The 13,883-nt window shown below is 46.5% G+C and overlaps 1 protein-coding gene across 4 annotated transcripts in view; it reads left to right on the top strand.

Annotated features, from left to right (window-relative positions):
• snx9b (sorting nexin 9b) overlaps positions 1-13,883 on the top strand; it is a 215,888-nt gene that overhangs the window by 190,752 nt on the left and 11,253 nt on the right. For all 4 annotated transcript variants that reach the window (XM_041174505.1, XM_041174491.1, XM_041174515.1 and 1 more), the window contains one exon: positions 4,855-4,944. In XM_041174505.1, the coding sequence (XP_041030439.1) occupies positions 4,855-4,944 (90 nt within the window). The remainder of the gene's footprint in view (positions 1-4,854; positions 4,945-13,883) is intronic.

The following is a 13,883-nucleotide window of genomic DNA, read 5'->3' as shown; positions in this document are numbered from 1 at the left end:
CGTCCTTGATTCGCCTGTCCAGCAACAGCTGGATGCGTGTATGCTCCGTGAGGACCGTTAAGGGGTTCAAGCCAATTATGTACACGAAATGTTGTGCCGCCCAAAAGACTGGCAGAAGCTGTTACTCACAGACAGAAAACCCTTGTTCTACAGGGGTTAGGAGCTGGGATGCATACGCAACTGGTCTGAGTTTCCCATGGCGCTCCTGCAAGAGGACCGCTGAGATGGTAGAGTCCGTTGCAGCAACCTCCAGAGCAAAGGGGAGTGCTGGGTCTGATACCTGCAAGACCGGAGCTTGTTTTAATCTTAGAATGGCCTGAGTGTGTTGTTCCGTCCACAGCCAAGGGGCATCTTTCTTTAGAAGGTCTGACAGTGGCGTGGCTTTGGTGGCAAAACTATCAATATGGTTCCGGCAGTATCCTACTAATCCTAAAAAGGATCTGAGGGATTTCACATCCCTGGGGAGGGGTAATTGTAATATTGCTTCAATGCGTTTAGCCTCAATTTCCCACTTACCATAGGTAACCGTAGTCCTGAACTACGTAACTTGGGATTTCATAATCTAGGCCTTTTTAGGGTTAACTTTAAATCCCAAGGAGGTAAGGAGGGCTATTAATTCACTGAGGAGCTTCAAATGTTCCTCCTTAGTATCTGCCTGGAGGAGGAATTCGTCAACATACTGAATTAGACATTTGGGTTGGGAAAAGCCAAAACCCCTGAGCTAATCTTTGATGGAAGATTGAGGGAGAGTTATGAAACCCTTGAGGTAGACAGGTCCAAGTGTATTGTTGACCTTGAAATGTAAAAGCGAATTTGTACTTATGCTTCCTTTGCAAAGGAATGAACCAAAAACCATTACTAATATCCAGACTGGTAAAATATCAGGCTTGTGGAGCTTGTTTCATCGTAGTCTAGGGCTGGTTGCCACCGTATGCGTGGTCAGTTGGCAGGCCTTATTTAACTCCCGGTAGTCGATCGTTAGTCACCAAGAGAGAGCCTGGCTTCCTAACTGGCCAGATTGGTGAGTTGTTTGTTGATGCCACAGGACACAACATTCCCTGTAACAGACTTGTTATTACCCTCGAAATTTCACTCCCTGCTTGCTTGGGGAACCTGTATTGTTTCTGTGGTTTTGGATCGGGGCCGTCTATGACCACCTCACCTATCATTCAACCGCAGTCATGTTTATGGGTTGCAAAGGTGGATATATGTTTGTCAATAAGTTCTTGTACCTCGGGGACATCAGACATGTCCGTAGGTTTAATCCAAAGTTCCCCAACTGTGCTAATTCTCTTGGGGTGGGGACTTCCAATTGGGTATTGAGGCTACTTTGCCCATTTGTCAAATGCAGCAATTTACTGGATCAAATGACAGATTACACTTTCTCATTAGGTCAGAGCCAAGAATGTGCTCTGATTTGGGGTGTAAATTCACTCATACTGCCGAGTGATAACAACTGCATTCTAAAGGGCTAGTCTCAAATCCCTTCTGAGAGTGTCTGGTGAAACCACTCAAGATGATTGTTCTTTTAGTGTGCCACGACAATTCTATTCCTTTTGATATGTTAAGGGTGGCTCCAGTATCCCATAAAAGATTTGGTGGGGTGGCCTCCTACCTCACCTTCTGCTGGAGGTTGTCCTACACCATCCCACTTGGCACTACAAATCCATTCTGGAGAGGCCTGACACCATCATGCATGTGGATCTTGGTTTAGGCACTGAGGGTATAGGTGATTTCCTTGACTGGTGGGCCCGTCTACAGAGACCGTGTGTATTGGACTCCTTCCTTGGGGTCCTTCTAAGGGCAAGACCTGGATCTGGCTAGGCCCCATCCCCTCCGGTCTCTGACGCGACGCCCTGCATTCCCTTGCATAGTGTCCAACCTGACCACAATTATAACACTGTCCCTGACTGCTTTGATTTCCCTATCCTCCTCCTCTACCATGATTCTGATCCTGACCACGGCCCCTCCCTGTGGTTATCATTTTACGGGGGTGGAGGTCCCCAAGGTCCCCCTCCCTGCCCCGACCCCATCCCTCATTTCTCCATGCTAGACTCTGACCTGACTTCTGACCGGGTTCATTCGCCCCTCCTTGATTGTTTTTACTTTACCATTCTCTTGGATCCCCTTCTCCCAGGCTCGTACCATACACCTCAATACCCAAGCTTCTGTGTGTGTGGCATCAGTAGAGCCAAAGGCCTCACACGTTCATTTACTGCCCTCGGTAGAGTGTGATACCAACATTCAGGTCCATCGGGTAGTATTTGGGGCCTGAAGATTCTGCCTATTTAATCCCGGTCCAAAACCCCCATTAAAGTGTGTCCACAGACGATTGGCAAAGGCCGTCGGGTATTTCCCCCTTCCTTTGCCTACACTTGGTTAAACCTTCAACAGGATCTCCTTTATTACTTCCTACAGCCGTCAATATTGCATCAGTCATCTGCTGAAGGGTCCCGTTCCCCCGCCCCAGTGTTCTGAGGACCTGGCAGCGTCGAGTACCGCAGGGCTCAGGCACATTAACAAGAGCTTCTGCTCTTCCGCATCATCTAGGCCATGTAAGGCCCTTTGTTGATGGACATGTTGGAAAAATTTGTATGGACCACCTCCGCCCTGAAACGGAGTGATCCTTTTGGCAATCTCTGCCAGTTGGGCCACGGTAAAGGGTGTATTATAAGTTATCGGCCCCTGGGCAACTGCGACTGAATCTCTTCGTTCTGTAGTAATTGGGTTCATCTGCATAGTCTCTGGCGGCACTGAAGGTATTTTACCCTCGGTCCAGGGAGGAAGAAGATCCCACTCCCAGTGTCTGTCTCCTTCCCTTTCCCCATATTTCTGGGCAGCTTCTTCTAAATTACCCCAATCCACATCAACATCTCCCCCAGCGATTCCGTCTAGCTCTATAGCTCCGAATGCACACATCATACTTTTCCAAATGGAAAATTGCGATTTTAATTTGTCAATTTCACGCTGACATTTGGTTTGATCGGTGTTACAATGTCCATCCTCCCTGCCTGACTTGTGAAGGACTTTCACAGCTGCCTACAAGTTATTACATTTATCAGTCATCTCTACCACTGCCTGCCAGGCGGTATCATGTTCTCTGATTGCCAGTTCACTTTCCTGATGTGCCTTTTCATACTGCATCTGGAACTGATTCAGATGTACCAGATGCATCTGATTTTTTTGTTTCTCATCCACTACTTTCTTTTGTAATTCACATATAGTCTGTCTTGCAATTTCTAATTCTTGCATTAGTGCCTTTTTTTCTTGCATTAATGCCTTTCTCTCTATTTCCCCCCTCTCATAAATCTCTCACTGATCAGGTTCATTCGCCCCTCCTTGATCGTTTTTACTTTACCATTCTCTTGGACCTTCTTCTCCCAGGCTCGTACCATACGCCTCAATACCCAAACTTCTGTGTGTGTGGCATCAGTAGGGTCAAAAGCCTCACACGTTCATTTGCTACCCTCGATAGTAACTACTATCGCTGTAGCCGTACTGAGCTTAGAGGCGCGTTTTGCCTGTCCCTTTCTAGTCTCTTCCCTGTACTTCGGCCCAGTGGGTCCCAGACCCTCTAATGCCTTATTGGCATATTCGACCCATTTGGGCCATTTGTGGTTTAGGTACTCCCGGAGCACCTTCTCCCATTCTGGCATTTTACTGGCCATTTTCCCTCCGTTTGTCCATTACGTTGGTGGTTCGAGCACAGTAGTGACTTTAAGGTGATCACTTAACCGGACCACCCAGGGACGCCAAAATGTTGACTCTGTCTTTGAGTACAACTGACATACGGACAAACGAGTCTTACTACCGATAGTTCGTTTTAAGTCGACTTTATTATATCACACAGATTTACTTAGAAGCACTTTACCAAAATAATTCTCAAAGCTTACAGTTTGGAATGTAATGATACTATCCATTCAAGGAGAGGTGATCAGCCTTTGGCTTGGCGGTAGATCTTGTCGCTGAGCCCCTGACTCAGGGTCCACTTTGCGAGGGTTGTTCCTGCTGGTCTTCGCTGTCAATGTCTCCAAAGTTCCTCCCTTTATACAGTTGCACCCAGCATTGAGAACGTTCTTAATCACAGACTCATGTGAGTCATGGTTATCCGTTTACTTAGTGATAAGTGTAAAACAGGTTACATCTGTTACATTGTTCCTTGTGATTAAGTTAGTTTCTCATTTGTGTTGATTCATTCTCCTTTTGCTGATAGTGCACAGTCCATTCCTATGCACTGCTTCTAAGTTGATATCCTTTACCATCATGCTCCATGAATATTGCAGCTTGCTTAGACTTTCCGGTTACACATTTATAATAACATTGAACTGTAAACTGTGACATTAAAAGTCAACAGTAATATTTTAGAATGTGAATTATTTAAGAGGAAGAAGGAGGAGGAGAAAAAGTTGGCAGTGTACAGTGCTTGTGGTGCTCATGTGGGATTTGTGCTTTACTGCAAGGAGTGTGGTCGTGAAGCTTATTAGAGCTACATATATTGGAATAGGAATGAATTTGGAATATTGGTTCAGATTACCAATTTTTACGCATGCTACACTGCTGGCATTCTGGTAATACTGCTTTGAAGCAAGATTCTGTCTCAGTGAAGGAACAATTTATCTCTGGCTGCACTTGCGCCATAGATGGTAAGCCTAGCACAAAGATCAGGGGACAAAAGAAAATACTTGGAAAAAAATGTTGTCTTTAGCAAAAATGAGGTACAATGTGTGTCTATATAACATTGTTCTTTATCACATTATGATAACTGAACTTAAACTGAAACCTGAGTGTAAAAGCTGCTTTTAGTGACATAGTACAGCTATGTAGAAATGTCATATAAACTTTTGTTTTCAACAGCCCAAAAAAGACCTACATTATCTGATGGAAACCAACCAAGAGTACAAAGGATTACTCGGATGTTTCCCTGATATCATTAGTGTCCACAAGGTAAAAAAGAACAAGTGTCTTTAATATGAAATTAAGATGTTCCATTGCAGATTTTTTGTGCTTAATTTGGTAGCAATAGAAACCAAAGATAAATAAAATTAATCTAAAGCAAAATTTAGATTATTTGAAAATGATTGCGTAAAAGATCTGAAAACTGGCCATTCCCTCTGTCCAAACTAATTTACATACAATCCCTCAGCTGATAGAGGACACCAAAGATGTATGCACAGCCGCAAAATGGAGCAAATGCTTGTCCAGTCATCGTGGGCTGGATTTGAGCCCAGGTTTCAAAGATAACAGAATAATGTGCTTACTCACCATATTTCTATTTCACTTGCACAAGTTTCCTTTTAGTTCAACCTGGCATCTGAATAGATCATGAATTCATTAATATACAAGGATGCGTAGACTAAATTTCAGTTACTTCGTGACTGCATGCACACTTCAGAGTAGTAGAGCAGAGGTACTTATAGGGCAGGAATTTCCCCCGGGAACTGTTTTCAACTCCGGAATCTGCTCCGGTGGTGGGTGGGGGGAGCAGTCACTCAGTGCTCAGTGCTTTTCGCTGGAACATTCCCTTCATTGGCCTGGAGATAGACTTGATGTCCAAATAAGGAAGGCAGCCAAAGCTGGCGGGCCATTCAAAAGCTTACCAACTTGGAAGTGGCAGCAGGCTGCAATGGAAGTTAAGTATGAGAGAAAGTGCTTCAAGTTGGAGATGCCCTGTCTCCAATGTTTTAAAATCTCTAAGAATGGATCTTGCAGCCAGATCATCACTGTGGGAGAGGGGGTGGTGGTGGTAGGGGAGAGAGCGTCCCTCTACAGGGCAACCTGGGATCACTCCACCCAAGCAAAGAGGAAGAGTCTCGTGGCCTGCCTGGTGTGCTTGCCCCCATTCATCGGGAGGCTGCCCTAAGCCATCTAGACCAGCCCAATCACCTGTGGGAATCTAGAGGCTGATTGGAAAATCCCTGTTGACCCACTTAGCATGCAGTCAGGAAGCACCCCTGTCCCCACCGCCACCACCCAATATCCTCTCTGCAAAATTGTCCTCAAGGCGTGATGAAGCCAGGGAAGTGGCACACTGGCCAGTGGGGCTTTTCATTTTAGCCCCTGCTAACCTCCCAGCCCAACCCTAGTGGGGGCTGAAAATGTAGCCCATAGTTTCAGATTCAGGTAGATGAGTTGCCATAGAGAATGCACCAGACAACCGTTAACTGCCAAGCTTTTGTTTAAATTCAAACCAGTCGTGTTGACTCTGGTCAAGGCACTGCTGTGGGGAATGAACCAGGGAATGGCTGCGCCCCAAGCTTTTGTTTAGTTGAAAAAGGCGCAATGTGTGGACATGTTCTTTCTGTTTCTTTCACAGAAAAGGACAAGGAAAAATGTGAGCTTATTCAACTAGAGGGGAAGGCTAATTTCAGTGAGTTGAGAAAGGATCAGGCGCAGGTGGATTGGAATCAAAATTGCCAGTAAAACAGTAAATGAGCAAAAGGAGGCCTTCACAGAGGGCATAGTTTGGATACAGACTAGATACCTTATGGAAGGGAAGGGCATACAGAGCTAGAGTTCCCTGGATGGGCAAAGATATGGAGTTAAAATGAGGCAGTAAAAGGAAGTCTATGACAATTATAAGGTTTGTAATGCAGTAGAGAACCATGCTGAATATAGAATGCTCAGAAGGGATTGAAAAAGAGGAATAAGAGGGCAATGAGTGAGTATATGAGACTAGATTAGTGGCTAACATAAAATGGAACCCAGAAGTCGCTTCTAAACACATGATTAGTACAAGGGTACTGAAAGAAAGGGAGGGGCTGATTAGGGACCAAAAAGATCATCGTGTGGAGCCAGAGGGCCTGGCTAAGATACTGAAATGAGTAGTTTGCATCTGTCTTCACAAGAGAAGGGGATTCTGCCGATGTAGCTTTAAGTAAGGAAGCAGTAGATAGGATAAAAATAAGCAGAATGTACTTAGAAGTACTCAAAGTAGAAAAGTTACTCAGTCTGGACAAGATGGATATTAGGTTTGTGAGGAAGTAAGGTTAGAAATTGCAGAGGCACTGGCCACAATCTTCTAATCATCCTCAAATATGGAAATGGTGCCAGAGGATTACAAATGTTACACCATTTTCAAAAAAAGAGAGAGAAATATGGCAATTACAGGTCGGTGGTGAAGATTTTAGAGACAAATATCAGGAGAAAATTGATATTTAGGAAAATATGGGTAACCAATGACTGCACAAATTTGTTAAAAGCAAATTATATTGACTAATTTGATTGAATTTTTTGAGGTAACAGAGAATACAATTGATGTATATATAGACTTTCAAAAGGTGTTTGAAAAAGTGCCACATGATAGATTTGTTAGTAAAATTGGTTAAAGAGACAGTGGCAGTTTGGATACAAAATTGACTAAAAATAACAAAGCAAGAGAGTAGCTATGAATGGTTTTAAGACTAGGAGATTTTGTCAGTGGTGATCCCCAGGGTCTGTATTGGAATCATTACTCTTTTTGATATATATTAATGACCTGGACTCCCATGTACAGGGCATAATTTCAAAGTTTGCGGGTGACACAAAACTTAGAAATATGGTTGACAATGAGGAGGATAGCGATAAACTTCAGGAAGACATAGGCAGACTGGTTAAATGGGCAGACACATGGCAGATGAAATTTAATGTCAACAAGGGTGAAATGATTAATTTAGGTAGGAAGAATGAGGTGAGGGGAGATAATATAAACTAAGTAATACAATTTTAAAGCAAGTGCAGACAGGCCTGGGGCTCTACATATACAACCCTTTGAAGGTGGCAGGACAAGCTGAGAAGGCTGTGTAAAAAGATACGTGGGATGCTTGGTTTTCTAAATAGAAGCATAAAGAACAAAAATAAGGAAGCTGTACTTAAACTTTATAAGATTCTGGTTAGGCTCCTGATTGCAGTTCAGGGCACCATACTTTGAGAAAGACATTAAAGCTATAGAGAGAGTGAAGAGAAGATTAACCAGAATGGTACCAGGGATGAAGGACTTCAGTTACATGGAGAGCCTAGATAAATTGGTGGTGTTCTCTTCTTAAAACAGGGGAGACTCAATAGGGGTTCGAAATCCTGAATGTTTTGATAGAGTAGTTAAGGAGAACCTGTTCCCAGCGGTGTGAAGGTTGGTAACTAAAGGACAAAGTAGGTAATTGCTAAAAATAAAAAGAGGTGGGCTGAGAAAAAACTGTTTTGCAACAATTTGTTATGGCTTGGAATTTGCTGCCTAAAAGTATGGTGCAAGCAGATTTAATAATAAATTTGAAAAGGGAATTGGATAAATATTTGTTAAGAAAAAAGTTGTGGCCTGTGGAGAAAGAACAGGGAAGTAGGACTAATTTTATAGCTTTTTCAAAGAGCCAGCATGGTCATGCTACCTGAATGGCCTCCCTCTGTTTATATGATCTATAGGCAGATTTTTTCGTGCCTGTTGGTGTCATGGTGGGCATGTGTGGACAATATGGCGGGAAAGCCAAAAGTCGGTTTCACGATGAAACCAGTTTGCAATTGCCCACTCAACCCGCCAGTGGTGGGCTGCGTTTCCCACAGCTGCATGTTGGGAACTTCATTTTAATGCATCTGCATATCATTATAAGCCCTGCTCACTGGAATCACCCCCCACCACGCTGGATCATCAGGGCACATCAGTATCACAACAGTATTTATGAGGCGTGCACTTGGCAAGCTGAACTTCGAGGGGAACTCGGAGGTGAGTGCACAGTAGTGTTGCGCAGCGCTTGCAAGGGTCGCCTGTTAGATGTCAAGGTTGAGGCACAGGCACAGGCAAGTTGCATTTTCCCAGCTGGCTGATGGTGCATTGCCAGGGCAAGGCCTGCACTGTGGTTGAGGCGGGTTGTGGGTGCCAAGGGCTGCACTGCGATTGAGGTGAGTTGGGGCAAGGGCTGCACTGCAGTTGATGATGGCGCACAAGTACGTGCGAGGTTTGGGGTCGGAAGTGGCCACACATTAGGGAAACGTTGTATAAAGTGACCATTCCTCTGTAGCTGAGAGTGTTCAGGTACAGCTACATTGACATGCTTGGAGGCGGGCCTCCAGCTTATCTCCCCACTCAAGCAACGCAGAGGTCTGAAAGTGCCACCAAATGCTCCAGAGCTTTTCACCCCTTGAGCACAGACTGCAAACTAATGAGTGTTTTAATGGACTGCAGAACAATTGGATGATGGGCACGCTGTATAATCTCCTTGCTAAAGCTGGCTGTGGAGCAGTCACTGGTGGAGAGGCTCACAGCTTCTTGCAATGTCATCATTCAGTTTTGGACCACCCTCCCCAACGGTTCAAGATAATAGCAGCCTTGCAGTGCAGATTAGGAAAATGCCTGAACTGAGAGCACAGCATACAGCCCAGTGGGCGAAGCTGCTGCCAATTGGACAGGTGGAGGTGGGTGGGGTTTTGGGCAGCCACGCAGCGCACTAAACTCTGGCTACCCAAGTGGGCCAGCAATCTTTCGGCTGTGTTAAGGGGCCTTCAGACTTAACCAAGAGAGGTTTTATGCACTCAACCTAACCCACATGTCTCTCCCTTGCATCCTGCAAGAAGTGTGCATCAGGAGCATGGAGCCTGGTAACTTAGATGTCCTGCTGTCAGCTTACAGAGAGGTGGAGACGAAGGAGAACAGAACGATGGAAGCACCGGCTGCTCAGAGGGAGGAGTAACCCCCTGAAGAAGAAGGGGTGGCTGGGCTCCTCTGCACGCCGCTGAAGAGCCACAGCGGTAGGTGCTGCGGATGGCACTTGTCATTCCTGCAGATGACTGAGAATCAATGTCCCTGAAGACTGCACGTGTCCAGGGAATTGGTAATTAACACCTGCCACCTGCTGCAGAATTTTTATTTATTTATTCGTTCTTGGGATGTGAGCGTCGCTGGCTAGGCCAGCATTTATTGCCCATCCCATTGCCCTTTGAGGGCATTTAAGTGTCAACTACATTGGTGTGGGTTTGGAGCCACATCTAGGTCAGACCAGGTAAGGACAGCAGATTTTCTTCCTTAAAGGACATTAGTGAGCCAGGTGGGCTTTTACAACAATCGACAATGGTTTCAAAGTCATCATTAGACTTTTTAATTCCAGATTTTTATTGAATTCAAATTCCACCATCTGCAGTGGTGGGATTCAAACCCAGGTCCCTAGAACATTCCCCTGGGTCTCTGGATTACCAATCTAGGATTTGGCGCCACAGGGCGTGGAGGGCATCCACTGCCAATGGCCATGAAAGTGACCGTGTCACTCAATTTTGACGCCAGTGGCTCCTTTAAGGGGTCCACATGTGACCTCTATGGGATATCACAAGCCTCCATGCACAAATGCATCCATGAGGTCATGGATGCCATCTTCACGAAGACACACAACTTTGTGCATTTCGCCTGGGACCAGGAGAGCTAGGAAATGAGCTTTGGGATTTGCCCAGATCTCAGGTTTCCCACAGGTGCAGGGTGCCATCGACAGCACTCACGTGGCACTCAGATTTCCGTGGCAACAAGTGGTCAGCTACATCAATCATAAGGGCTTCCACTCGCTAAATGTTCAGCTGGTGTACGACCAGCACAAACCATCCTGCAGTCTGTGCATGATTCCCAGGGAGTGTCCACGACTCCTGCATTCTCTGTAGGTCTCAGTTCCTTGACATCTTCCAGAGTCCAGAGACGCTGCAGGGTTGGCTCCTCGGGGACATGGGCTGCCCGCAAAGGACGTGGCTGATGACACCCGTGCGATGGCCTCACTACAGCAGAGAGAAGGTACAATAAGGCTCATGCTGCAATGTGCACCTTGGTGGAGCAAACCATCAAAATGTTGAAAATGAGCTTCTAGTGCCTGGACTGGTCTGGTGGTGCCCTGCAACACAGTCAACAGAGAGTATCATACATTGTGGTTGCCTGCTGCGCCCTTCACAACCTGGCACTGCAATGTGGAGAGGAGCTGGCAGAGGAGGAGATGCAGGAGCTGGAAGTCTCCTCCAATGGGGAGGACGTCGATGCAGATGAGGGTGAGGAGGTCCTCGAAGATGAAGATGAAGCGATGAGGCTATCACGCTGGTCAAACGAGGCAGGCGCGCTTGGGAGGCTCTCATAGTTGCTAGATATGTGGAAGATGATGGCTTGCAGTGAAGAGACCATAGATCCTCACATTGCACCTGTGAATGTTTGTCTCCTGTCTGGCAGCGCACATACCCTCAGTGATAAGGATCCTGACATGGAGATGCAGCAGATGCCCATAGTTCCTTCATTTCAGGAGGATGGTGACAACATGCAGTGGGGACACTCCACATGTCTGACTCCTGTCTGCTGACGGCACCTCATTTGCACTCTGTGAACAGGGTCATATCATGGATATGCAGCGGGGAAACTTTAATTTCTCCTGATCCTATGGCATCCTTTGTGAACTGAACCCTTCAGGACCACACTGTCACCGGACACAGATGCTGATGAGATGGTGGGGCGAGCTGCATCTCAAAGGTGCTGGGAGCACACAGAGAATGATGGAACTCTGTGCACCAGCTCAGGACATTCTGGCAGCAATGATAAGCCCCAGCGAGGTGCAGGCGTGACTGATGTGTCCAGTGACTGTAAAGGTACATCTGCCTTTATCTTGTGCAGGGACCAAGGTTTCACATCTGAGTGACGCAAACACTGCTCATCATAACAAGGAGTCATGGGCAAGGAACATTCTTGGGAGTTTATTAACAAAGTGAACATTATGTACTAGTAATCAACACCCATGCCCAGGCTGTGAAACTACATCTGAATCTTCCTAACCCTGCCATTACATCTTGATACTCCCTTGAAATCCACAGCAGAGATGGAGGTAGCCTGCTGACTGCTACGCCCTGTCTGTGATTACCTTGATGAGCGTTCTGTGGAGGGCCCTGACCTGCTTTCGGGGTCCTGCTGTGTGGTAGTGGCTCTCTCCTCAGCCTGTGGAGCTGGATTTGTTGGGCTCACAGGAAGTGGGGATTTGGATGGGGTAGACGGCCCCAGGGTGTGCACCTGCTGATCCTCCTCCCTATGAGTGCCCGAGGAACCCTTGAGGAGAAGGGGAAGCTGGAGTGAGATCTAACTGCCCCGCAGTCCTTTTGAATTGACATTGCTGGAGGCCAACTATTGTGTCAGCAATAGAGTTCAACCTGCGCAGCAGTGCAGGACTGATGTCCTGGACCAAGGTCTCCATGCCACCTTACCAGTGTTGACCTTGGTGTGTTGGCATGCTGGCGCTATCACCTCAGCCTGAAGGTGGACTGACTACTCCGCCGTGCCGTGCAATCTGAGGAGTGCAGCGGAATTCCCTTCCTGACATTCCTAAGCTTGCCTTTGCAGCTCCAGCAATGAGGGCATGACTGAGTCCAGAGGCTCGTCACCAGATTTCTGATCTCCAGTAGTTCTCCAAGTGCTGGAAACCTGGGAAGCCCCTGCTGTACATCAGACAGTGCGATGTGCTCACCAGATTGTGTGGCTACTCTAAAGCTTGGTCCCACTGAGGTGTGTTGGTCTCTGCGCTGGTTGAGGGTGTGGGCGAGCACTGTGATGGGTCTTCAGTGAGGGTTTTAGCAGATTCCTCTTCTGAGGTGTCTATGGGACTTGAGTCTAGGACCTGGGTCATGGACTCCCTTGGCTGTTTCCCAGACGTGCTTGCAAAAGCAAGAGGAGATAATTAGTGCATGGTGGGGCCTGTGAAACAGGACACGTCCCTCACAGCATGGTTGTCTGATGAATATTGCACTGCTAGATCCTCACTTATTTGAGCACCGCTGATCTCGCCATCAGCACAGGAATGGTCCAGATGTTCAACGACCAACTGGATGACTCTATTTTCAAATTCCGTGAGGACCTTGATTCTTCCACTGATCTGCAACCTCTCCCTTTTGTTGTGCGCCAGTTTGTCCTGAATGAAGATAGATGGAGAGGATACCTGCCAGGCCAGATGATGAATATGCCTGGCGTGGGTGGGTGGTGAGTGGTGCCATGGATGGGATGAGGACAATGAAGCTGTGTGTGAGAGAGTGAATTGTGATGTCGCTTGAACTGGGAGTGAGTGAGATCCCATGGATGTATGGTGGGTTTGAGAGTGTGAGAGTTGAGAGTGATGAAAAGAGCGACTTACACTGGCGGAACAAAGGAGATCATTCATCCTCTTTCGGCACTAGGTGGCTGTCCTCTTTTGCAGGGCATTGTCACTGACCACTGCTGCCACCGCCTCCCAAGCCCGATTGGTGATGTTGCTGCGGCCAGAGCCACGGTAGAGGACATCATTGGGCCTCCATGGGGTTCCAGGGACGCGTCACTAAATCGGGGCTGCAGTCGTCTTGCCTTTTGGGGCCATTTATTCTGTGCAGCAGTCCTGGGCTGGAAACACTGAGATGTGTGTATATGGCTGCACTTTAAATATGGCACCTGGGCATGAGAAGGTGATGGCATGGTGGGCAAATCGGAGGCCGCCCACCAGCAAAACTGTGTTTTTCCTGAGAATGCACAATTAAAGAGACAGGATTGGGTTTGATCATATGGCATGAAAAGCTGCTATTGTGGCCAACAGGTAAAACTTTCTTTTCCCTGCCCACTAATGCACCTAATGCAAGTCAGGGATGATTCCGCCCTATGATCCTAAATAGTAAAACATAACTGAAATATAAATATCAAAAGTCATTTTTCTTTCAAGCTTTGTCCTGTGAAAACTGCTGATTATCTGGGTGGCAGATAACAATGTGGTTTGGACAACTTCTGACATGGAGACAGTACGGTAAGGAAAATGTGTGATTTCTAAAAAATGTCTGGGGAATCTGAAATTGTTTATAAACATGCTTGAAAAAAGCTTTTAAGAGCTTGCACCAATTGTAAAGGGATCAATTGTAATTTTCTTGGATAATAAGAAATACTGTTCCATGTGACCTGGAAG

This window comes from Carcharodon carcharias, chromosome 2, assembly GCF_017639515.1.
Source record: "Carcharodon carcharias isolate sCarCar2 chromosome 2, sCarCar2.pri, whole genome shotgun sequence".
NCBI lineage: Eukaryota > Metazoa > Chordata > Chondrichthyes > Lamniformes > Lamnidae > Carcharodon > Carcharodon carcharias.
This window is presented reverse-complemented; position numbering and strand designations above follow the sequence as displayed.